The 26688-nt window shown below is 38.2% G+C and overlaps 1 protein-coding gene across 1 annotated transcript in view; it reads right to left on the minus strand.

Moving 5' to 3' along the window:
• Positions 1-5846: 5846 nt before the first annotated feature.
• LOC128563134 (serine/threonine-protein kinase Sgk3-like) overlaps positions 5847-26688 on the minus strand; it is a 33161-nt gene continuing 12319 nt past the window's right edge. The window contains exons 5-8 of the mRNA XM_053558249.1: positions 20142-20237; positions 17882-18061; positions 13884-13973; positions 5847-6043 (exon numbers count right to left, since the gene is read on the minus strand). Of these exons, the coding sequence (XP_053414224.1) occupies positions 5873-6043; positions 13884-13973; positions 17882-18061; positions 20142-20237 (537 nt within the window). The 3' untranslated portion in view covers positions 5847-5872. The remainder of the gene's footprint in view (positions 6044-13883; positions 13974-17881; positions 18062-20141; positions 20238-26688) is intronic.

Below are 26688 nucleotides of genomic sequence, written 5' to 3' on the forward strand. Positions count from 1 at the left end.
CTGGCTATTTTTTGGTTGCAGTTGTCATTGTTGTTTAGCTGGGCCTGGCCAGGTTCAAACCGCCTGCCTCTGTGTATGTGGACGCTGTCCTACCCACTGATCTGTGGGCACCGTCTACTTTCTTTTTAAATTGTGGTAAAATATACATAAAATATACCATTCTAAAAAGTTTGTTTTTTTTAAGTAGCATTTCTATATATTTATTTATTTATTTATTTTTTGGCCAGGGCTGGGTTTGAACCCGCCACCTCTGGCATATGGGACCAGCGCCCTACCCCTTTGAGCCACAGACGTTGCCCTAAAAAAATTTTTTTTAAAGACATGGTCTCACTGTTGGCAAGGAAGGAGTGTATAGTGGTGTCAAAGATCCTTTTGTCTCAGCCTCCTGAACACCTGGGACTTAATAATTTATTTTTTCTAGAGATGGGAAAGTGTACATTTCAGTTGCATTAAGTACAATACATTCACATTGTTGTATAACCATCACCACTACCTGTCTTCAGAACTTTTTTCCACCAAAACTGAAACCCAGGACCCATTAAACAATAATGCTCCATTCTTCCCTCCCCTGTCCTCTGGCAACTGTCATACTTTGTCTCCCTGAATTTGACTACTTTAAGTACCTCCCATAAATGGAATGAATCATATAGCATTTGTTCTTTTGTGACTGGGTTATTACCTTTGCAAAATATCTTCAAGCTGCATCCATATTGTAGCATGTTAAAATTTCTTTCCTTTTATATATACCACATTTTGTTTATCCATTCAGTTTCTTTCTGAAGTGATAGAAATGACCTAAAGTTGTGGTGATAGCTGAACAATTCTGAATATAGCTTGAATATACTGAAAGCCAATGAATTATACACTTTAAATAGGTGACTTGTATGGTATATGAATTAGATCTTAATAAAGCTGTCACTAAAAATCTTCCCAAGCTTTAAAAATTGTGCCTGTTCCTTCACCATTAGTATTTGTGGTACAGTTATCAACTCTGCTCCATTGCACTGGGGAAGTGGGGACTCAGAAGGTTGGATCACTTTCCATGGAAGATTGAGGCCATTCCTTTCCACATATAATAGAGGTCACAAAACACCTCAGTTTGTTTCTTTGAGAGAATATAATCTATTTTACTGGTGAGATGAATAAAATATCTTTGTGGAATAGTAATCAATTAACAACAGCAAAAGGCTGTCTAGATTGGTACTACAATTCTGTGGTCTTGAATACTATTTTTTTTTAGAAACACAGGATTCCTTTGTTGCCTGGGCAAAACGGTACTGTCATGATCATAGCTCACTGTAACTTCAAACTCCTGAGCTTAAGTAATCCTCCTGCCTTGGGCTCTGGAGTAGTTGGGACTATAAGGCACCAACCACCAGCCATCCAAGCCTGGCTAAGTTTTCTATTTTTTGTAGAGATGGAGGGTCAATTATGTTGCCCCCGTGGGTCACAAGCAATCCTCTTGCCTCAGCTTCCCAAATGCTAGGATTACAGGCATGAGCCACTATTTTTAATATTTTAGATGGGCATAGGCTATGTCTGATGATAGGCCTTATATTTAAAAATAGAATCAGGGCAGCACCTGTGGCTCAGTAGGTAGGGCGCCGGCCCCAAATACCGAGGGTGGTAGGTTCGAACCTGGCTCTGGCCAAACTGCAACAAAAAATAGCCAGGTATTGTGGTGGGCACCTGTAGTTTCAGCTACTTGGGAGGCTGAAGCAAGAGAATCGCCTAAGCCCAGGATTTGGAGGTTGCTGTGAGCTGTGACACCACAGCACTCTACCGAGGGTGACAAAGTAAGACTCTTGTCTCACAAAAAAAAAAAAAGAATCAATTCTTCAAGAAGATGTTAATATACTTTAAAAGTTTGATTAATCAGTTATAGCCATAACAGTTCATTTCTGTGCCAAAGTAATAGTTTTTTTTTTGTTTACATAAATTAACCCATTTATTAGTGGCTTGTGTTGTCTGAAAAAGAAGAGCTTCTATTGGTATTTCAGTTCCTTCAATCTTCTAACCACAGACTTTACTGTAACAGCACAAGTGGTGTTGTATGTCCAGGAACCACAGTGCCAGATCCCCACAGCTCCTCTCTTCATCTTGGTTTTGCCACAGAAGGAGCAAGTGTACTTGGTGTGCTGGCTGATTCCAATCTTCACTATTTTCTGGAGGGAGGCACCATAGCAGGAAGGACGATCCCGAACTTCCTGGTGCGTTTAGCCATGTCGCCATGAACCAGGCCCCAGCCCAGAGAGCCAAAGTAATAGTTTCATATCAAACGAGTCTAGCAAAATAGTCTAAAAGCTTTTTATATACTTACTCACACTCTGACATACAGGTTAGACCTAAGAATAGAATTTAATACCTTAAGAATTCAGCACATTACCACACATTGCAAACTCTTTGAAAATGACGGTTTATATCTAAAATCAAAATTTCATTGCTCCTTACTGCTACATTGCTGTAAATACTTACAGGACTTTATTATTACAGAGTATCACTGAGCATCAGAAACAAATTTTCAGGGGTAGCTTGAATTAGAAATTTCCCAATTTGGTTGAAACTTTTAAGTTATATGCAATGTGTAAAACAAGTCTTTGTGATAAGCAATATTTACTTTTAGATACATTTACATAGAACATCTGTCAGGCAGGTTCATAAAAATGAATAGATGAACTTTTTTTATTATCCAGTATATTCATCTTAGTTTTTTAACTCAGGCATGTGTATGTCGAATATTTTATGCAACCCAAACCCTTTCCCCTTTTGTACAGCCCCCCCATTACTCCAGCCCTTTAATTTTTCTTTTACTCCGAATTCCTGGTCTTACATGTGATCTGGCAAAATGGTTCAACTACTTCTTTTAAAGTGGTGAAATTATGAATTGTTTTTATTTTGCCTTTTATAGCTAATTTTTTTTTTGCCTTTTAATATTTTTCATTGTTATACTTTTTATACAGCAAGATGAACAGCTGTTAAGTGTTAAAGTTTTGATAAATATTAATATAAAGCTTTGGTTTTGATATCTAATAGATGCATACTGCTAGGAGATATCATACAAAGGAAGTATTACTGATCCCAGCTACTTAGGAGACTGAAGATGGGAGTTCAAGACCAATCTGGGCCACATAGTGAGACCCTATCTCAAAAAAACAAAACAAAACAAAGCACCTCCCCAGACCCCATCAATATATCATTAATAAATCTAGCTGTCATTTTTGTATTATTATTTACTGTCATTGAGGCAGCATAAGACAAAAATTCAATACAGCAAGGCTGGAAAGAATCGAAGAAAATACAACATGCTGAGATCAGATTTGACCATTTGAGTGGCTTGATTTTATTGTATATAAGCTTTCTGGATTCCATAATACAATCATTAAAACACAAATATTTAAATATTGACAACTCATTGTAGGCTTTTTTCTCAAAGATTTAACTAAAATTAAAGTGGAAATCTCTTCTCCCTAATAAATTACGAAAAATATATTAGAAAAAATATGAGACCTATTCCTGCAAAAGAATTTACATTAAAGGCTCGGTGCCTGTAGCTCACATACACTGGGCCTGGCAGGTTGGAACCCATCCTGGGCCTGCCAACAACAACTACAACAAAAAAACAGTCAGGCATTGTGGCAGGGGCCTGTAGTCCCAGCTACTTGGGAGGCCGAGGCAAGAGAGTCGCTTAAGCCCAAGAGTTGGAGGTTGCTGTGAGTTGTGATGCCACAGCATTCTACCGAGGGTGACATAGTGAGACTGTCTCAAAAGAAAAAAGAAAAAGAAAAAAAAATTTACTATTGCTGAAATTATTTCTGTACTAAACAAGAGAGTGTTTACTCTCTTTATAAATTTCTTAAATTCAAAAATTATTTTGGTATATTAAAACTGTGCAGAGCACACGCTACCAATGTCTACATCATTTGGCAGCTACCCTCCTGGCGTGACAACCCAATTTTGTGATTTTCTGTGTGTATCCTGATGTAACAATGGTTGGGAAGCCACTGTAGCCATCAACAATTTTGACAGATGTTAGATGATCATGAATTTTTTTGCTAATTTTATTATACTATATAGATTTGTATTTCTTATGATCTGAGAAACAGTAAAATTCTATTTTAAATTTGTTCTTAAAATATACAATATTGCACTTTAAGTTTTGGCAGTATAGTTAAGGAATGACTTCACAGAAAAAAATCATACAAGAAACAACAATTTTTATTTTGCTTTATAAGAAGCAAAGAGCTTTGTGTAAAAGCAAAACTTACAGTAGTGCCAAATAAACCAAATATTTACAGTGTAGATGTTAAAGTCTTCACCTCTAAAGGAAGATTCAGTGTATTTGTATTGAATGTAAATATCATTAGCCTAACAAAGGCATACCACCCACATTCTGCAGAACATTTTTAAGACAAAGGGTATTGGTGATTTCCTTCTCAGGAAAACATAGAAGAAATGTTTGTTCTTAGAGTATCTAAACTGGGTCATTGACCTCTTTCACAAGAATATTTCCTACATGGCTTCAAAAACCTCTAAACTAAGAATCAGAATTGCACATTAAGCATTCTTTTAAAGTTTTCTATAGTTACTCTCTTTTATTTCTTGTAAGTGTACAACTTAGTTGGTATGTTATGATTTTATGGCCAGTTTCCTGTACTTTTTCTAAGATATAAAAACTACTGAATGTGCATCTGCCTGAAGTATTTTTAACTTGTGTCACATTATATACATTAACATTGGCTCAGAAATTGTTGTTTTACTTTTTAATTCCAATTAGGCAAATACTTTAGAAAGCTCAATTTTTTTTCTCTTAACCAATTTGGAAGAGAGTTTTTAAATGGCTATTTGCAAAAGCAAATACAAAGATCTAGAACTACTTAATAGAATATTAAACATTCAAAAGACCAACAGGAACATAAATAGAACATTATCTATAATATAAATATATCACTTAGAGACATTCATTTGTGGCACCACCTAAAAAAAGCCAGCAGTACTTTATTAACCTTCACATCTTTGGAATACTTAAAATTCCTAATCTTTAAGTCTTTTCTTTTTCTCCAGAAGAAAAACAATCCATAAGTTTAAATTGGTATTTCAAACGCAATGATTTCCTTTTGTTACTTCTTAAATGATCTGAATGAACAATTATTCAAAGTGTTAACAATGCATTAATTATGCCTTTACATTTGAATCCTACCAAGATTGTTGGATTGTTGGATTGTTTCAGTGATTTATCATGGAAAGAGATAAACAACCACGTATTAATTGCATAGTTCTGATTTGATAACAAAAGTCATAGTAAAGAGTTCAAAAGTGTTAGTATATATTAACTTAAATCGACTGTTAAGAAACAGTCAATCACGGGTAGATGTTAGTGTAAACTTAGAGGGAAAAAAACAGTCAATAGCACAATGTTTTCTTTAAAAACAGGTTAATGTTAAGAATAATAGCTTTTAAAATTTTTGTTCAAAAATAAGCTTAATAAACAAGAATACAAATTTTAATCAAAACATAGCTCTTTGAAATGCCCTATTTTCTTGCATATAGCAGAAAATACATTTTCCATAATTTTCTTTTTTTTTTTTTTTTTTTTTTTTGTAGAGACAGAGTCTCACTGTACCGCCCTCGGGTAGAGTGCCGTGGCGTCACACGGCTCACAGCAACCTCTAACTCTCGGGCTTACGCGATTCTCCTGCCTCAGCCTCCCGAGCAGCTGGGACTACAGGCGCCCGCCACAACGCCCGGCCATAATTTTCAATATTACATGTAAAAATGAGGCACTAGTTATACATATTTGAATGTATTCACAGAAATGAGTTTCAGTCCCATCTGTGGCTTGTATTTGCTCTATAGTTTCTGAATGGCAAACCATTCACAAAAATAAGTCTTCTGAAGGAGGTGCGTAAGAGAAACCAAGGAATGCGTCATGAGCCTCTAAAACACTGGCATTCACTACAGAATAGTCAGAAGACACACACACAGAATACGGAACGGTTTCTTCTGTAAATGCTGTGTCACAGTTCCTGATATCATCTGGTCCAGCCTAAAACATCAAAAGCATAATATTATTCAACCTAGCTTGTTTTTCATTAACTTAGTCCTTTAAAAACTCCTTTATGAATTTGTGTATTTACTAGTAGCAAGTTTAGATGTCTTCCTAATTCATTTCTTTGGAACATTTCTCTGCTTTTCCTTTCCTGACTTTTATTTAGGGGAGGTTATCTGTCCTAACAGTTAAGGTTTTTATTGGGTGGAGGGAGGAGAAGAAGGATAAGGAAGGCTAGCAAAGTGCTTGCCTATGCTAATTTGAATCTCAAGCCCTGTCCCTGGTCCTCTTTTTTTCCTCTACCCATCACCACCTCAAAGCTCAGAAAAGGGGCTCAGGTACATTTTCAGGATGGGATTTTGTATTTGAGCTTCCACAAAATACCTGCCCATCTAGTTTCTCAATCCTTGATGGGTGAAGCCTTCTGATGAAGAAATAAAGAAGGTGATAAGTAAAACTGTGAAATGTGACTCAGTGTGCTATAGACAAGGTCGTGAAGTATTTCATAGGGCATCCTCAGCTCTGGACGGCTGTGGGGTCCAGGTACACAGGAAATGAAGCACAGTGGCTGTGTCTCAAAGGCAGTGGTTCTTAACCTTCCCTTACCAATCTGATGCAAGTTAACAGATTCTCCCTTTCCAATGTATTTATAGATTAACACTGGGCTACATATTCAGGTGATTCACTTTTCAAGTCCATCCTTGAAGCTCTAGGTTATTTCTGCTCTATAGGGAAGGGAATCCCTAAAACGTGCAAATCATCGAGTATAACTGAGGTGAACGGGCAGGTATTCAGAACAAATGTAAGTTAAGGATAGTAGCTAGCCTGGTCCACCTAAAACTGAGCAGAGACAAGACCAAGAAAACCCAGAATGCTACATCCTTTCGTAGGAGAAAACATCCACACATGGCAAAGAATGCCAGAAATTATATGTGTGTATGTATATTTTTTCCCCTCAAATTCTTACATATAATCCTAGAAAAATCACAGGCTCTTGATTTGTGGCTGTATTATTTACTAGATATCATTCTTTATTTAAACTACCCTATCACTATGAGCTTATTTCTTCTTCTGTAGTAAGAACACTATCACCTATCTCTTAACCCAGTGGTTCTCAACCTTCCTAATGCCATGACCCCATTACAAAATGCTTAATACATCAAATAATTACTATAAAAACTGATAAAGTCACTTTTAATTCGAGGTTCGTTTTCTGGCAACCACTAATTTGAAATGTTAGTGAGCTCTCTCCTACCAAATAAGCAACTCTGTTTTCATAATTTTTAAAATCTAAGTTCATAGTAGACTTTTATATGTAGAAAGCAGAAATTCCTAAAGTAGGGCCTGAGGCCGGGGAACTGTAAACTAGTAGCTATGCAGAACACTCAATATTTCAAAAAGGAAGCCAAAAACCCGAGGGAGCTGCACTCCAGAGGCTGCCAAGATGAACGCAGTAATAAAGTCAGTTATTCTGAGGATTACAGTAGAGGCAAGGATCGCAACCCAGATGTGCCCGACACAGTGGAATAGTAGGGGCGGCTTCCATAGGAGATTTCTATAGTTTGGACTGGAATGAGTGTACATAGAAAGAGGATTTTAAAGGCACTTTATAAGGTCCTATCCAAACATGGATTACTATACAGGGGCTTACTTTGTTTTGGTTGTTCTCAAAAGGTATATTGAGAAAAAAAAATTTAAGATATCACAAAGTGCTTGTTGGGACCAGGTGCAACGGTTCACATCTATAATCCTAGCATTTTGGGAGCCTGAGGCAGAAGGTTGGCATGAGGGCAACAGGGAGACCTTCCCTGTAATAAAAATAAAAAGGCTTGCCTCATACCTATAATCTTAGCATCTTGAGAGGCCCAGGCCAGAAGATCACTTGAGGCCAGGAGATAAAGACAAGCCTGAGTAACATATGAAGTTCTTTTCTCCACAAAAATTAAAAACAAACTAACTGGCTCAACACCCATAGTTCAGTGGTTAGGGTGCCAGGGCTGGTGGGTTTGAACTTGACCCAGGCCTGCTAAACAACAATGACAACTGCAACAAAAAAGTAGCCAAGCATTGTGGTGGGCGCCTCTAGTCCCAGCTACTTGGGAGGCTGAGGCAAGAGAATCATTTAAACCTAAGAGTTTGAGGTTGCTGTGAGCTGTGACGCCATAGCACTCTATGGAGGCTGACATAGTAAGACTCTGTCTCAAAAAAAAAAAAAAAAAATTAACTGGGAGTGAGTGGTACATCCTGTAGTCCCAGATAGTTGGGAGGCTGAGACAGAAGAGTGCTATAGACCAGGAGTTTTGAGGTTGCACTGAGCTGTGATGACACCACTGTACTCTAGCCTGGGCAACAAAGTGAGACTCTGCCTCAAAACTAAATGAATACATACATACATACAACTTGTTGATGAGTTTTATAGCAAAAAGAGTTTGCAATATAGGGCGGCGCCTGTTTCTCAAAGGAGTAGGGCGCCAGTCTCATATGCCTAAAGGTGGCGGGTTCAAACCCAGCCCCGGCCAAAAAAAAAAAAAAAAGAGTTTGCAATATAGTACTATACCCACATATACCCAATATAGTACTATACCCACATTGTTTGTGTTAGGCAATTTTAAGACCCCTGCTCTTAGCCCCTCTCTTTTATAGTTACTATCAGCTGCTGAGAGAATAAAATTAAACCACCATGGCTAGAAGCATGAATTAAATATTTAGAAGTATAAATTCAATTCTGTGGATTAACAAAAAGAATTCATAATGCATGTTACCTACTGTTAACAGGGAAATAAACTGATTATACTCCTCTTATAATAGAGTGCTTAGGAATATATGATTGAAGTAAATACTTTATGCAATATATTGGATTTTGGAAGAACTTTTAACTGCTAGAAACACTCTTCGTAAAAATGTTGAAACTTAGCATGGTCAATAAGCCTACTCTCCCCTTTCGTAGTAACTAATTCTATATAAAATATAGAACACCAACCTGACTAAAAATTCAATGAATGCATTTTAGTCACAGGATGAGTAAGCATTGAAAGAAAATATTACCATGAGAATGTGACCACTTCTCGCTCCCTACCATAGGAATGTGACCTTTTGTAACTGTTCCAAGAGATAGCCCCAGGAGCTTCAGCAAATGTTTACTATTAAGCAAATATTTGACTGTTAGTCTTGTCTTAAGACAGTTGAATAGTGAACTAGAGTTCTTCTTATCTAGTTAGAGTCCCAGGTGTGTGTATTCTCTCTTACTTTATTAGAGCCCCTGGCATGTCTGCTATTCCCGCCTACTTTGTAGTTTTTGCCTTTATAAGCTTGTAAAAAACTGCTGTGGGGGGCTTGACTTCTCGGCTCCTAAAAGAGTTGTGAGTCAAGTCCCAGTATACTGGAATAAAAATCCTCTTGCGTTTTTGCATCAAGCGACGTCTCTTGCAGTTGATTGGGGTGGTCAGAGCTCCGGGCTGAGTTGGGGGTTCTGCCCCAAGTCTTTCAGCATCAAAGACAATCTCTATCAGCTGCTTTTCCTGCACAAATGTAATCATAAGTCATCATGAGGCATCTGGTTTCTGGCCTTACTTTATGTATTTCAGTTCAACCAAAATATTAAATGCCAAGTACATGCTTACAATAGAGTTTTTAAACTCTTTATCTCTTCCTAGTTTTACCTTTTTAACTCTGAAGACAGAGTCTATGTCCTATGCATATGTATTTTCTAACTAAGTTACCAATAAATACTTAACTGACAAATTCCCAAATGGAGGGAAGAGGAGAAGAGAACTAATATTGATTGAATACCTACTATGTGCAATGGACTCACAGGTGCTTTACAAATGTTACCTAAATTAAACCTCATAACCAGCGGTTTTTGTTTTTTTTTTTTTTTGCAATTTTTGGCCGTGACTGGGTTTGAACCTACCACTTCTGGTATATGGGGCCGGCACTCTACTCCTTTGAGCCACAGGTGCCACCCCAAAGGCAGTGTTTTTTTAAAAGCCACAAAAAGGGCAGTGACTGTAGCTCAGTAGGTAAGGCACTGACCATATACACTGAGGCTGGCGAGTTTGAACCTGGCCCGGGCCAGCTAAAATAACAATGGCAACCACAACAAAAAAATAGCCAGGCGTTGTGGTGGGCACCTGTAGTCCCAGCTACTTGGGAGGCTGAGGCAAGAGAATTGCTTGAGCCCAAGAGTTGGAGGTTGCTGTGAACTGTGATGCCATGGCACTCTACCCAGGGCCACAGCCTGAGACTCTGCTCAAAGAAAAACAACAACAAAGCCAGAAAAAACGCCACCAAAAACAAACAAACAAACAAACAAAAACTTGGAGTGGCTTAATGTCTAAATAATCATAGATGACCAAGGATCCAAAGTTTGAGGTATAGGACTCTCAAGTCAACACTGTTTTCAGTTCCAGTGAAATGTTGCTTAAGAGGACTCCCCTAGCTCTCTACTGCTTGGTGATGTACTTGAGGATAACTAAACTCAACTAAGACTGTCAGTCTGAAGAGAAAAAACAACAATTCTTAAAAGTCCTAGGTTCCACAAAAAAAGAGCAACAATCCCATCTATCACAGAAACATGAATAGAACCTTCTCTGAGGAAGACAGGGAAATGGCTAACAAACACATGAAAAAATGTTCACCATCCCCAATCATCAGAGAAATGCAAATCAAAACCACCTTGAGATATCACCTGACCCCAGTAGGATTAGCCCACATCATGAAGTCCCAAAGTTACAGACATTGGCACAGATGTGGAGAAAAGGGAACACTTATTCACTGCTGGTGGGACTGCGAACTAATAAAGCCTCTTTGGAACAAAATATGAAGAATCTTCAAAGAACTCAAATTAGACCTCCCATTTGACCCCACAATCCCATTTCTAGGCACCTACACAGAGGAAAAAAAAAAGTCATTTTATCATAAAGACATTTGCACTAGATTGTTTATCGCAGCTGAATTTACAATCACCAAGAAGTGGAAATAACCTTAACATCCATTAACTCAGGAATAGATTAACAAACTGTGGTATATGTATACCATGGAATACTCTTCAGCCATAATAAAATATGTGACTTTACATCTTTTGTATTAACCTGTGGATGGAGTTGAAACACATTCTTTCTAGTGAAGTATCACAATAATGGAAAAGGTATAAAATGTCACACCTATTAATGCCAAGCTATGAGCTATGTTCAGAAACTAACCTTTAACAAAGCCTGAGTAGACTAAATAAAACTTTCCTAAAGAGATTCCCTTTTCTGTTCTAATATAGTGAAAAAAATTTCCCTAAGTTTTACACCAACACCAAAAAATGTTAAATAAAAGAAAAAAAAAGTGGGGCACGGTGGTAACTCACGCCTGTAATCCTAGTACTCTGGGAGGCTGAGGCAGGTGGATTGCTTGAGTTCAGGAGTTAGAGACCAGCCTGAGCAAGAATGAGACCCTGTCTCTACAAAATACTGAAAAACTAGCCAGATGTTGCGACAGGCACCAACAGTTTCAGCTGCCGGGAAGGCTGAGGAAGGAGAATCTCTTAAGCTCAAGAGTTTGAGGTTGCTGTGAGCTATGATGTCATAGCACTCTACCCAGGGGGACAGAGTGAGACTCTTTCACAAAACCAACCTTAGGGGCGGCGCCTGTGGCTCAGTGGGTAGGGCGCCGGCCCCATATGCCAAGGGTGGTAGGTTCCAACCCAGCCCTGGCCAAACTGGAACAACAAAAAAACAAAAACAAAACCTTAGTTTATATCTCTTCCAGTCTTTACCCTATTTTACTGTTATAATCATAAGTCACAAAAATTGTAATTATCATGTTCATCAAGAAGATTTTCTAAATGTTTGCTCATTTTTATTCTAATTTACTCAATAAGAAAAGGAACAGAACATAAGAAAGCACAGAAAGAATGACAACTTTGGAATCATGCACAGATTTAAAATCATGGCTTTGCTACTTTTCATTCAGCTATGAGACATCTCTGAGTTTCTATTTCCTCATTTATAAAATATGTATAATAATATAGTAATAGCAGTAAGCTTATAGCTTGAGGAGTAAGTTATATGCTTTTGTTTTTTTTGTTTTTTGAGACAGTGTTTCACTATGTCACCCTCAGTAGAGTGCTAGTGCATAACAGCTCACAGCAACTTCAAACTCTTTGGCATAAGCGATTCTCTTGCCTCAGCCTCTCGAGTAGCTGGGACTACATGTACCTGCCACAATGCCCAGCTATTTTTTTTTGTTGTTACAGTTATTTAGCTGGCCAAGGTAGGGTTTGAATCCGCCACCTTCAGTGTATGTGGCTGGAGATATAACCACTCTGCTACAGGTGCCGAGCTGGAATAAGTTATATGTTTTAACACATACAGAGTGTACATGGTATACACGGGAAGCTATCAATAGTTAGTAACGTCATCATAGGCCTACTGACACATATTTATATATTTTTATTTGTATGTATATGTATATAAAAATATAAAAACCAATTCTATTACTATATGTTTGCTAGCTATATTTCCAAAATTTCCTAACACTGTTCTATCCAGGGATGTCCGATTTGTGGCCTGCATGCTGATTTTGTGAGGACTGCTTTTGCTTATTTGTGGTGTCAGACATCATGAAAAGTACGTACAGACTTTTTTTTTTGTAATCAGCTTTTGTTGGTGTTTGTGTATTTAATGTGTGGCCCAAAACAACTCCTATTCTTCCAATGTGTGGGTGGAGAAAAAAAATTGTTGGACACTCCTGCAACCATGTCTTTGATACAGCTATTTGCTTTAAAAAATTATCTTTAGGTAAAATGTTTCTATCACAGGGTTTAAAAAGTCTAGCTAAAATGAACTCTTTTATTATATTCTCTTACTGTTTTCAAAAAAGGATGTAACAATTTACATTACCATTATGGTTTGTTTGTACCAGGTTTTTATCACTCTAGTAGAAAACCATGAATTAGTGTTGTTTATTGATTTAGTACGGATAAAAGTGATACCAAATAGTTACTTTATTATTATTATTTCTTTGAAACATCTCACTTTTGCACCCTTGGTAGAGGGCCATGGCATCACAGCTCACAGCAACCTCCAAATTGTGGGCTTAGGCGATTCTCTTGTTTCAGCCTCCAGAGTAGCTGGGACTACAAGCGCTCACCACAACACCTGGCTATTTTTTGTTGCAGTTTGGCCAGGGCCAGGTTTGAACCCACCACCCTCGGTATATGGGGCTGCTGCCCTACCAACTGAGCCACAGATGCCACCTTGTAAATAGTTACTTTAATTTGCATCTTCTTTTCCTTGCTGAATTCGTCCCTTTCTTATATATGCTCCAGAAAAACACTTGACAATTATTATTATTATTTTTTTTTTTTTTGAGACAGAGCCTCAAGCTGTCGCCCTGGGTAGATGCCATGGTGTCACAGCTCACAGCAACCTCAAATTCCTGGGCTTAAGCGATTCTCTGGCCTTAGCCTCCCAAGTAGCTGGGACTACAGATGCCCAAAACAACGCTCGGCTATTTTTTGGTTGCAGTGGTCATTGTTTGGCAGGCCTGGGCTGGATTCGAACCCACCAGCTCTGGTGCATGTGGTTGGCACCTTAGCTGCTTGGGCTACAGGCACCACCCCACTTGACAATTATACTGGAAGATACTTTCATCAACTTAATCTAATTATAATCTGACTGGTCATCTTCAAGTTATCAGATATACTTGACAACCTGAATGACATATTTCACAGATACTTAGGTAATGATTCCATTTCCGGAGTTTACATTTTGAGATCTATTTCCAGAATTAGAGTGAACTACAGTTCTATGTTTCACTATTTTAGTAAAAGAAAGATTTGGATACTTACCACATTAGGATTAAACGGTGGTGGAATCTTCTTTTGTACAAGGTCAGTCCAGCTGAGTGATTCAAAAAAAGGATGACTCTGAATTTCAAGCTAGAATATTAAAAAAAATGATACATTGTTTTTTCACTAATGCTGACGAACATATTAAGTATTCAGTAAAGAATTTTATGAATTCTTTCCATATTGGCCCCTAATAATTCTTTTTAGGCACCTGTTTGTTACTTATGCAGCAAAACGATGTAATTTGTATGGCAAAGTGGTAGAAAGACCACCAAGACAGACCTGAAGGAAAGTTACTTAGAATGACCTACTTGAAGTTATAGCCTCTTCACAGTCACAGTTTCCTCAGAGCTCAAATGGGGTTAACATATCTGTCCTAAATACTTCACAGATTGTTTTAAGGATCAGGGTTAAGTGTGAAAATAACAGCAGCTATATAAAACAGCCAACTCAAAATACAAAAAGAAAAGTGCGATGAATAGAATGAAGCACTAACAAAGAATTATTATTACCGGAGTAGGACAGGTAAAGAAGTGGGGCAGAGAAATTTTCTACAGTGGGGCAAAGGTAAAATTAGGACCATGAGCTCCACTACCAAAAAAAACATTTCACTCTGGGTTGGTACTATTGAAAATTGGTGCAATAGTGATTCTAGCTTTTTTTCCTGCAGGAGGTCCCAGGAGTGTAGAAAGTAGGATCCAACCTTATTTGTTGGCTTAAAAAAGACTTCTTAGATTAAGTGATATCTCAACACAAGTCTAAAAGATGAGTAAGAATAAGCCAGATAAAAGAATAAGGGAAAAATGTTCTAGGCAGAATAGAAAGATCCTGAGGTGGCAAAAAGGTTGGTTTGGTCAAGAAAATTAAGTGTCTGATATGGCTGAAGCCCAGAAGAATAGGACTGTCACATAAGCTCTGAAGCTCAAAAGCTAAATTGGCTAATATCATATCAGGTCTACATGAAGAAATTTTATTTTTTTTCAGACAGAATTTTGTCACCCTTGGTAGAGTGCCATAGTGTCCCAAATCACAGTAACCTCAAACTCTTGGGCTCAAGGGATCCTTTTGCCTCAGCCTCCTGAGTAGCTGGGACTAAAGTAGTCCACCAAAAGGCCCAGCTATTTTTTAGAGACGAGGTCTCACTGTTGTTCAGCTGGTCTTGAACTTGTGAGCTCAAGCAATCCGCCTGCCTCAGCCTCCCATAGTGCTAGGATTACAGGTGTGAGCCACTGTACCAGACAAAGAATTTCTTTCTTTTTTTTTTTTTTTTTGAGATGGGGTCCCACTCTGTCACCCTGGATAGAGTGCTGTGGCGTCATAGCTTACTCACAGCAACCTCAAACTCTTGTGCTCAAGCGATCCTCTTGTCTCAGCCTGCCAAGTAGCTGGGACTATAGGCGCCCACCACAATGCCCAGCTACTTTTTCTATTGTTAGTAGAGATGGGGTCTTATTCTTGCTCAGGCTGGTCTCAAACTCCTGAGCTCAAGCAACACACCAGCTTCAGCCTCCCAAAGTGCTACGATTACATGTGTGAGCCACCACACCTGGCTATGTTAAGAGTTTTGGATTTTATTCTAGGGTTATAGGAAGCCATTAAGAAGTTTTAGTCTTCTAAATGTCACAACTGTTTTTCTTTAAAGACTACTCTGGCTATAGGGGGAAATAGATTGGAGAATCAAGACCAGGTAAAGGACAAATAGCTATTGTGTGGCCAAACTGAAGACAACAAATGGCAAGAAAAGATAGTAGCAGCAGGGCTAGGAAGAAATGTGGAGATATGGGAAAGATTTAGGAAGCAAATGCAACAGGATCCAGCCATTTGTTGAGCATGAAAGTGTGACAAAGATAGGAGTCAAGGATGCCCCTCGTATTTCTGATCTGAATTACCATATGGACAGTGATGTCCTTTAACATGAAAGGAAGCAGGCTCAGCACCCATAGCTCAGTGGGTTAGGGCACTGGCCACATACACCAGGGCTGGCAGGTTCAAACCCAGCTGGGGCCTGCTTAAACAACAACTACAACAACAACAACAACAAAAAAAGCCGGGTGTTGTGGTGGGTGCCTGTAGTCCCAGCTACTTGGGAGGCTGAGGCAAGAGAATTGCTTAAGCCCAAGAGTTAGAGTTTGCTGTGAGCTGTGATGCCACAGCACTCTACCAAGGGCAACAAAGTAAGACTCTGTCTCAAACAAACAAAAGAAAACAAAACTACAAGGAAGCACAGGAGGACACTACCTCAATTTTGAACATGTCATGTTTAAGGTTCTCTCAAGAAATCCAAGTGGTAGTGCTAGGCAGGCAAATTTTGTGCAAGTGCAAAAGAGAGCTCTGGACTCATGATATAACTGTGTGAGATAAAGACAGATAGATAACCACAATCATGAGACCAGATGAGACTGTCTAGGAAGACAGCTTAGAAGAAAAGAGGGTTTAGGACAACAAGGAACTGCTACACTTAATAGGTTAAAGAAGAGGAGCTTATACAAGAGATAGCGAAAGTGGGCCCAAAATACAGAAAAGCATGAGATGAGATGTATGCTTTTGTAGAAAACCAGGAAATGCTGGTTTGCATTTAAATGCTGCTGAGAGTGTGAGCAGAGGAACAGATTATTTAGCAACTCTACTGGCTATTCTGGAATAGACTGAAAAATGAGAGCATGGTAAAGAAGTAGTGAATACAGAAAATTTTCAGTAAGTTTGGCTAAGAGGGGAAGCAGAGCAGTGTCTTGCAGGATGGTAGACTTGAAGGTTTTTTTCGTGTTTTATGAAGCAATAGATTTGATAAAGTTTAATTATTGATCGAAAAGAATCAGAACAAAAGGGAGCAGTTATCTGAGCAGCAAAAAATGGCATGATGTGGGTTCCTTGCAAGGGGACAGGATTCAGTGTACATGCAGAAACAGACCTTTTCGATTATAGTAGGAAGAAGAAAATGACAGGTGTAAATAGGACTTCAAATTTGTTAGCAGGTGGCTGGGTTAGTTCTGCTCTGATGGTTCTATTTTCCATGTGAAATGGAAGGCAAGATAATCTGCTAAACGTGTAGAAGAGGCATAAAAGGAATCTAGAAGTCTGGAGAGAAGGCATGGTATAGTAGAGAGAGTAGGGGAGTAAGCTAACTACAGAAACATAGGAGCATTACCAGACAGTGCTAGAGCACAGAGGAGGTTCATGACTATAATGCCACAGCGCTTTGAAACTGCCCAGCTACGTTATTTCATTCAGCACTGTCCAGCAGCCTAGGAGATGACAGCTGGATTCATCCACAATTGCAATTTCTTCCAGTGATTTCAATAAAAGGACCAATAAAAGGACAAGGAAGTGTGAAATATTAGCAAGACTGACTGAAACAATAGATAGAAAATTGTTGAGAGAGATACCAGCTGGAGTGGGTAGTGCCACCAATTAAAAACAAAAAAAAGGTCATTTGATGTTAGTTCAAGGCAAAAGGCATTGAACCTTTTGAACCATTGAACCTCCTGCCTCAGGCAGATAGGAGGCGCCTTAAATTCTTGTTAAAGAAAATGATTTAAAAGGTTAGGTAGCCCCCAAACCCCAACAAAAAGCTTACTTTGTTATTATTTTATGGTAATGCTAATGTTATTTAGCAATAAAGACACCAAAATAAAACACTAAAACCCATACTTTAGGTAGTTAAAAACATAACACCACATAGCATTTTTTTGAAAGAAGGGAGGAGGAGAACTTCAAATAAAAAATAAAATTAAATAATAGGGTATGACAGCTGGATGTGGAGGATGAGGAGAGGATCAAATTGTAAGGATCAAATGAAAGAATGTAAGTAAGCGTGTTTTAAATACTGTATAGTTTTATATAAACACAGGTAAAAAACTGTGGGGATAAGTATGCTTTTATCCCATGGTGCTATTCTCCAATAGTTATGTTCATTCCATTAATACTACATAAAATAAAGAGGTATCTCCAAATTTTAAATAAGCTTAAATAAAGCTGGAACTGGGAAACATGTTACATACAAAATCTTCTTTGGCACCGAGTCGATTTTGCCTGTCTTTTTCTAGGAGTTCCTCCAGAATGGACCAGGCTGTGAGGCTCACCCCTGGCCTCAAATTTAGGGGTTTGTGAAGGATGTTGTCATACATTTCAGCAACATCTCGGCAATAGAAAGGAGGTTGAAAAAAAAAAAGTAAAATAAACTTAGAGGTAATTGAATTATGCCAAAATGGGGTTATAATAGTTGGATTTGGCTTTGATCTGAAGGGAGGACTGTCCAGAGGTGGACATTTGCAGAAATGCCTGGGCCTTTAGAATTGTGTAGAGATCTGCAGTGTGCAGATCTGCATCTCCCAATGCGAGGAGATTCTAAAACCCAGCACATCACCAAGCTTACGGCTAATTCGTTCAATAGCATCCTGTAGACCTGTTTTAGAGAAAACCACCAACCTCATTATAGGCAAATGATAGAACCACTGGAAACAGAGATTCAAGATAGATTAAATAATTTGAGACTTGGGAATAAACTCACTAAAACAAAAAGATTTCCAGTAGAGATAGAGAGCTGAATGCTCCTGCCTAAGTATTTATGATAGTGACAGCTTTATAGATGTATGTCACTGGATAAAAATGTAGTATCAGAGACTAAAGACCTGGGGTATACCTTCAACATGACCATTAGCCGATTAACCATCGAATTAAAAAGTTTAAAGTAAAAATAAGTTTTAAAGTTAAGAGAGTTTTATAGGTTTATCAACTTTCTTTTTTTGTAGGAAAGAAAAAACTTTTGTATTTTAAAATATAACTATTTTTAAAGCATCAATAAAATCTTATTAAGTATTTTTTTATTTTATTAAATCATAGCTGTGTACATTGATATGATCATGGGGCATCATTCACTAGCTTTATAGACCGTTTACCAAGTTTTACATATACCCTTGTAAGATGCACCGCTTTAAGTATGTTTACAATGTTCCCTTTTGAATCAAGTGCATTTTATATACAATGATATTTCATATTTTCTCTAAGGAAATTCAAAGGATTCTGAAATATCAAGATGGTAAATAACTGTGCTTGAAGAAAGCAAGATATAAAATTCTTTTCTTCCTGTGCTGAATTTTACTGAAATCTCCACAATTTTCAGGAAAAAGCAAACTACACACTCTAACTCAGGTCTCAGGTGGTAGTAGCAGCTTTAGGGATTAGCACCTAGTTGCCAGCATGAGGCTGCTGAACACTTCCAGGACCACAATGGAAGTCTGGAAACTACTCCAAATATTTCCAAAAGCCTGAAGAAAACCATACATTTACTCTATAAAGCTATGTAAGCTAACTGTATAAGATGCATAAATCGAAAAAAAAAAAAAAAGAAAAAAAAAGATGCATAAATCGTTGGCTCTGGGTTGGAACAATATTAATTCAATGTAGTAAAACAACCTTACTCATGTTTATCTGAGCTCTGGCTGGCCTTCTGTGTCTTGAACTAATAAAAACCAGGGAAACTGACAACATAGTAAACATCACTTTTTTTGAATAAAATCTTTAGGACATGGTGTTTTCAGGAAAGAAAATACAAGGTACTCTCCAGTGGTAGAAAAAGCCTATAAAAATAAAGTAAAAGACAAAAATGAAGAGACATTATCTTCTGAAATTATGTGTGTTGTTTTTTTCTTTTTAAGACAGAGGGTCTTGCTCTGTTGTCCTAGTTAGAGTGCAGTGGCCTCATCATAACTCACTGCAACCTCAAACTCTAAGTTCTTGCCTCATCTGGGACTATAGCCAGCCACCACAGCTGGATAATTTTTCTATTTCTTGTAGAGACGGGGTCTTGCTCTGGCTCAGGCTGGTCTGGAACTCCTCACTTCAGCCCATTCTTCCACCTCAGCCACCCAGAGTGCTCGGCATGAGCCACAACACCTGGCCTGTATCTTAATAAATACCAAAGTCTTTTCCTTACCATCTTTTTGAAATTAGAATAATGTTAGGGTAAACCGAATAAATGTAGGTAATTTTAATATTGCAACTAGGCGTCTAGTTCTAAAAATGCTAGTGGGATGTGAATACTTGAATGATTAGCATGACAGAGAAATAATCATATTAATTCAAAAAATTGTTAACAGAATGAAAAGTTTTTCTTTCTCTACATATTCCTAATATGGTTTTGGATTGATTTAACCAGGCTATTACTATTTAGTTAGTATTGTCTAAATGTCCATCAGATTATTAAGGAAGAGAGGAGAGAACCAAATCAATGATAATCAATAAAAGTATAGAAATACATACCAATCCATACAGCATTTCATACAGAACAGCACCAAGGCACCACCAATCTACAGTATTATCGTAAGGCTGTTTTCTGATTACTTCAGGGGCAAGGTACTGTAGAAAAGAATGAAATATTAAAGGAACTCAACATAAAATTTAAAAATAATTGAGAAATTTAGCAAATTGTAGGTGTTATTATCACACTTAAAACATATTCTCTAGAAAAGGGTTTGGATGTTGTATATTCTCCAGTGGTTCATAGGCAGTACCAACTGGGACACTTCAAAATACATGGATTAGTGCACTTCTCAGAAACTGTGAAACAGTTAAGACAAATATTAATACAAATATTAAAAGGACAGCAAATGTAGAATCTATGATACTGCATAGGTAAAGTAGGTATCTGGGGGAAAGTCTTTCATAAGATTAATTTTTTTTTTTTGAGACAGAGTCTCAAGCTGTCACCCTGGATAGAGTGCTGTGGCATCCCAGCTCACAGCTATCTCAAACTCTTGGGCTTAAGCGATTCTCTTGCCTCAGCCTCCCAAGTAGTTGGGACTACAGGTGCCTGCCACAATACCTGGCTATTTTTGTTGTTGCTGTTGTTGCAGTTGTCATTGTTGTTTAGCTGGCCCGGGGCCAGATTCAAACCTTCCAGCCTTGGTACTTGTGGCTGGTGCTGTAACCAGTATGCTATGGGCGCCAAGCCAAGATTAATTTATTTGAGACGTTCATTATTCATAATGTTTTCCCTTGGAAAAAAAATTCATGTAGCAATTATAATACGTGTTTTTCTTTTCAGTGAAAAAAGAATGAATTATATTCTTCTCTAACATATTATTTAGAAAAGTGTGAATTGTTAGATGGCTATTTACATTTTAATTTGTAAACAATGTAATCACAATTTCACAAATATAATAAAATATTGAATTGAATTTTAAATTTGAAAATATATTACCCCTTCCCATGTGAAATACATGTAAGGAAATAGTTTCCTCATAACCTTTTTTGTGATCCAAAGAAATAGGAACATATATAAAAAGAATATAATAATTTCTGGTCACATTTATATTCAGATGACCAAAAATACTTGTGGTTTCCTTTCTAAAACCTGCAGGAATTAAGAAAGGTTTTGAGGCCAGGTGTAGTGGCTCAGGTGGGCCTTATGTGTCTGAGGTGGCCTATGTGCCTGTGATCCTACCACTCTAGGAGGCTGAGGTGGGAGGACTGGTTGAGGCCAGGATTTTGAGACCATCCTGAGCAAGGGCAAGACCCTGTCTTTACGTGTAGTGGTGCATAACTATAGTCCCAGCTACTCAGGAGGCTGAGACAGGAGGATCACTTGAGCCCAGAAATTCAAGGTTACAAGGAGCTATGATGATGCAACCATTGCACTCTAGTTGAGAAGACAGCAAGCCCCTATCTTGGGGGGGGGGGAGAATCAACTTAAATGCCCATGAATTGATGAGTGGATAAAGAAAATGGGATATACATGTGAGACACACACATACATACACCATGAAGTACAACTGACTGGTAAGAAAGAATGAAATAATGTCTTTTGCAGAAACTTGGATGGAAATAGAGGCCATTATCCTAAGTATCAGAGGAGTAGAAAAATAAATGCTGCATGTTCTCACTTATAAGTGGGAGATAAACTGTAGCTCACAAGGACACAGAGTGGCATAATACTATGGTCCCCAGACACTGGGCTGCATACCAGTACTTGCTGGTCTATGGTCTGTTAGGAACTGGGCTGTATAGCATTGGTGCCTGAGCTCCACCTTCTGCCTGCCCCATGCCCTCCCCTCTTAAGCGGAAACACTGTCTTCCATGAAACTTGGCCCTGGTAGCAAAAAGGTTGGGGACCTCAAGTATAATGAACACTGGAGACTCAGAAAAGGAGAAAGGTGGGAGGGGGTGAGTGATAAAAAATTACCTATGGGGTGATAGAGAGCAAGATGGCAGCCAAGTTTCAGCTTCCCTACCATCTGGGCACCATGAGTCTGGGGAGATAAGACTCCAGGCATCTCTGGCTGGTGGGATCTGCCTATAATCAGATATAATACTTTGAGGATACAGGGAGTCAGCAAGAGACTTCTAGACCCCAAGAGGAGGACAAAAACAGTGGAAAACTGGTAAGTGGTCACGTGTGTTCGATGGGTCTAATCTCACCGGAAGCTCTAAGTACAGTAGCAGTGAGACTGCAAACTGGAAAGGCCTTACCTGTGAACTGTTTTGGTGTTTTTGGACTTGGCACTCAGTTGAACTGCCTTGGGGAGAGCTTGAGCAGGAGTGCAGAGAATTCTGGGCATTGTCTATGGCCCCAGACTGAGCTGCTGAGTCAGACGGAGCTAATAGTGTTTGGCTGTGGGCCTCAGGGAGGTATTGTGAGAGAACTGCCCCAGCAAGCTCCGCCCTCAGGGTCGCAGAGCAAGGATCGTGTGGGAGCTAGTAACCTATTGACTGAGCAGCCTAAAAGCGGGGACTAAGCCACCTTACAGCTTTAACCCTCAGGGGCAGAGTGAGACTGGTTTTGGCACACTGATAAGTGGATAGCCACTTCAGCAGTGATCCAAGCGACAAGCCCTTTCCTGGAAAAGCTTCTGTTTAGCAAGTTTAGAAGTTTAAAGTGCCTCTTCAGAGGGCTGAAGAGAGATTAAGGGGGGTTTGACAAATCAGCAGAGGCCTCCAGTTGTATCAGCATTGTAATTAACATCTCATACCCTAGAAGACCACCTGTTGCCCAGACAATATTCAAAAAGATATATATACTGCTTTGTTTTTTTTTGTTGTTGTTGCTGTTTCTTTGTTTCTTTTTGTTTATTTTGATGTTGTTGTTCTTTTTTAATTTGAACCGTTTCCGTAGACATTTTTTTTCTTTTTTCTTTCTTTTCTTTCTCCATCTTTCTAGTTTAAATACAATTTCCCATTGCTGCCTTTTTCAATAACCAGAATTTCATTTTTGCTAGTGTTTCTACTGCTATTATTTGTTTTTTCACCCAATTTTATCCCGTAAAGTTTTCTGTTTGCTTGTTTTGGTTTGATTGATAGGATTTTTGTCTTTCCTCTCTACTTGATAGAGGTGGGGTACTATGTGTGATCAGGTTACTAAAGAGCTGCTGACCTCAAGGGAACCACCCAACCGGGTACCCCCAGAGGTTGGGTTTTTTTTAAGGCTGTGTCAACGTATCCTACTGAACACCTATATTGCTCTGTCTCCCTCTTTCTGTGCCTCTCTTCTTTTTGTCAGTATTCCCTTTTATCCACACCCTCTCCTTTCGCTATTTTCTTTTTGTTCTTTCTTTCTTTCTTTTATCCCTTCTTGCTCTTCAACCTTCTCATTCTTCTGGTCCTGTACCAAAAGGACTCATCAAAACATTACTCCACAGGCACGGGAACTTAAAGAGCAAGAGGAAGTGAAAGGAAAATTAGGGCAAGGAAACAGGTAAAAGAAATCACTCATGAGGAAGAATTAGCAGAAAACTCCTGGCAACATGAAGAACGAGTCCAGAACAACCCCTCCAAGGGACCATGAGCTAGCTACTGGAGGATTCCACCTATAAAGAAATGTTAGGAATGACAGAAAGGGAATTGAAAAAACACATGACGAAAACAATGAAGGAAATGATGGAAACAATGAAGGAAACTGCTAATAAAGTGTAAAATAACCAAAAGGAAATCCAAAAAAAGAATCAAATAAGAGATGAACGATATGAAGAATATAGAAAGGATATAGCGGAGCTGAAGGAACTGAAGCAGTCAATTATAAAACTTAAAGATGCAATGCAAACTATCAACCACAGGTTAGACCATACAGAAGACAGAATTTCAGATGCAGAGGAAAAAGTTCTAGAGATAACTCAGATAGTAAAAGAGGCAGAAAAGAAGAGAGAGAAAACAGAACGTTCACTGTCAGAATTATGGGACTTCATGAAGCGTTCCAACATTCAAGTTATAGAAATCCCAGAAGGGGAAGAAGAATGCCCCAGAGGAATGGAAGCCATAATAGAGAATATTATAAAAGAAAATTTCCCAAATATCACCAAAGATTCGGACACACTGCTTTCAGAGAGATATAAGACCCCAGGTCGCCTCAACTCTAACCGACCTTCTGCAAGACACATACATTGATGAACCTGTCCAAAGTCAAGACAAAAGAAAAGATTCTGCAAGCTGTCAGGAAAAAGCGTCAGTTGACCTGTAGGGGTAAATCCACCAGAGTGACTGCAGACTTCTCTAATGAAACTTTCCAAGCAAGAAGACAATGGTCATCTACCTTTAATCTACTTAAACAGAACAATTTCCAGCCCAGAATTTTGTACCCTGCTAAGCTAAGCTTTAAAATTGACAGAGAAATCAAATCATTTACGGATATACAAACATTGAGGAAATTCGCCAAAACAAGACCAGCTCTACAGAAAATACTTCAACCTGCTCTTATCACTCACCATCACAATGGATCAGCAGCTAAGTAAGAACTCAGAAATTAAAGGACAGAACCTAACCTCCTCACTGATGCAAAAGATAAAAATAAGCAATGGACTCTCACAAAATAAGATGAATAGAATACTACCACACTTATCAATTATCTCAATAAAAGTTAATGGCTTGAATTCCCCACTGAAGAGACATAGATTGGCTGACTGGATTAAAAAACACAAGCCATCCATTTGCTGTTGTCTGAAAGAAACACACCTGGCTTCAAAAGACAAATTAAAACTCTGAGTCAAGGGTTGGAAGACAATTTTTCAGGCAAATGGAATTCAGAAGAAAAGAAGAATTACAATCTTATTTTCAGATACATGTGGATTTAAAGCAAATAAAGTCAAAAAAGACAAAGATGGTCACTTTATATTGGTCAAGGGAAAAATACAACAAGAAGACGTTTCAAATCTAAATATTTATGCATCTAATTTAAATGCTCCTAGATTCTTGAAACAGACCTTACTCAGTCTGAGCAATATGATATCAGATAATACCATAATAAGATGGGAATTTAACACTCCCCTTACAGAGCTGAACAGATCCTCTAAACAGAAATTAAACACAGATATAAGAGATTTAAATGAGACCCTAGAACAACTGTGCTTGATAGACACTCCATCCCAAAAATAAAGAATATACATTCTTCTCATCACCCCATGGAACATTCTTCAAAATTGATCATATCCTGGGACACAAAACAATTATCAACAGAATAAAAAGAATTGAAATTTTACCTTGTATCTTCTCAGACCATAAGGCACTAAAGGTGCAACTCAACTCTAATAAAAATGTTCGACCCCACACAACCGCATGGAAATTAAACAACCTTCTGTTGAATAACAGATGGGTGCAGGAAGAAATAAAACAGGAAATCATTAACATCCTTGAGCATAACAACAATGAAGACACAAGCTACCAAAACCTGTGAGATACTGCAAAAGCAGTTTTGAGAGGAAACTTTATTGCTTTAGATGCCTACATTCGAAAAACAGAAAGAGAGCGCATCAGCAAACTCACAAGCCATCTTATGGAATTGGAAAAAGAAGAACAATCTAAGCCTAAACTCAGTAGAAGAAAAGAAATATCCAAAAACAAATCAGAGATCAATGAAATTGAAAACAAAAGAATCATTCAGAAACTAAGGGTGGTGCCTGTGGCTCAAAGGGGTAGGGCGCCGGGCCCATATGCCGAAGGTGGTGGGTTCAAACCCAGCATCGGCCAAAAACTACCAAAAAAAAAAAAAAAAAAAAAACAGAAAATTAATGAAACTAGGAGTGGGTTTTTTGAAAAAATAAATAAAACAAACCACTTGCCAGACTAACGAGAAATAGAAAAGTAAAACCTCTAGTAACCTCAATCAGAAATGATAAAGGGGAAATAACAACTGATCCCACAGACATAAAAGAGATCATCTCTGAATACTACCAGAAACTCTATGCCCAGAAATTTGACAACGTGAAGAAAATGGATCAATATTTGGAATCACACCCTCTCCCTAGACTTAGCCAGGAAGAAATAAAGCTCCTGAAGAGAAGAATTTCAAGCACTGAGATTAAAGAAACAATAAAAAAGTTTCCAGCCAAAATATGCCCTGGGCCAGATGGCTTCACACCAGAATTCTATCAAACCTTCAAGGAAGAGCTTATTCCTGTCCTGCAGAAATTATTCCAAAAAACTGAGGAAGAAGGAATCTTCCCCAACACATTCTATGAAGCAAACATCACCCTGATACCAAAACCAGGAAAAGACCCAAACAAAAAGGAGAATTTCAGACCAATCTCACTCATGAATATAGACACAAAAATTCTCAACAATATCCTACCCAATAGATTAAAGCTTATCATCAAAAAAGTCATACATCATGATCAAGTAGGCTTCATCCCAGGGATGCAAGGCTGGTTTAACATACACAAGTCCATAAACGTTAACCACCATATTAACAGAGGCAAAAATAAAGATCATATGATCCTCTGAATAGATGCAGAAAAAGCATTTGATAAAATCCAGCATCCTTTTCTAATTAGAACACTGAAGAGTATAGGCATAGGTGGCACATTTCTAAAACTGATTGAAGCTA

This window comes from Nycticebus coucang, chromosome 13, assembly GCF_027406575.1.
Source record: "Nycticebus coucang isolate mNycCou1 chromosome 13, mNycCou1.pri, whole genome shotgun sequence".
Classification (NCBI taxonomy): domain Eukaryota; kingdom Metazoa; phylum Chordata; class Mammalia; order Primates; family Lorisidae; genus Nycticebus; species Nycticebus coucang.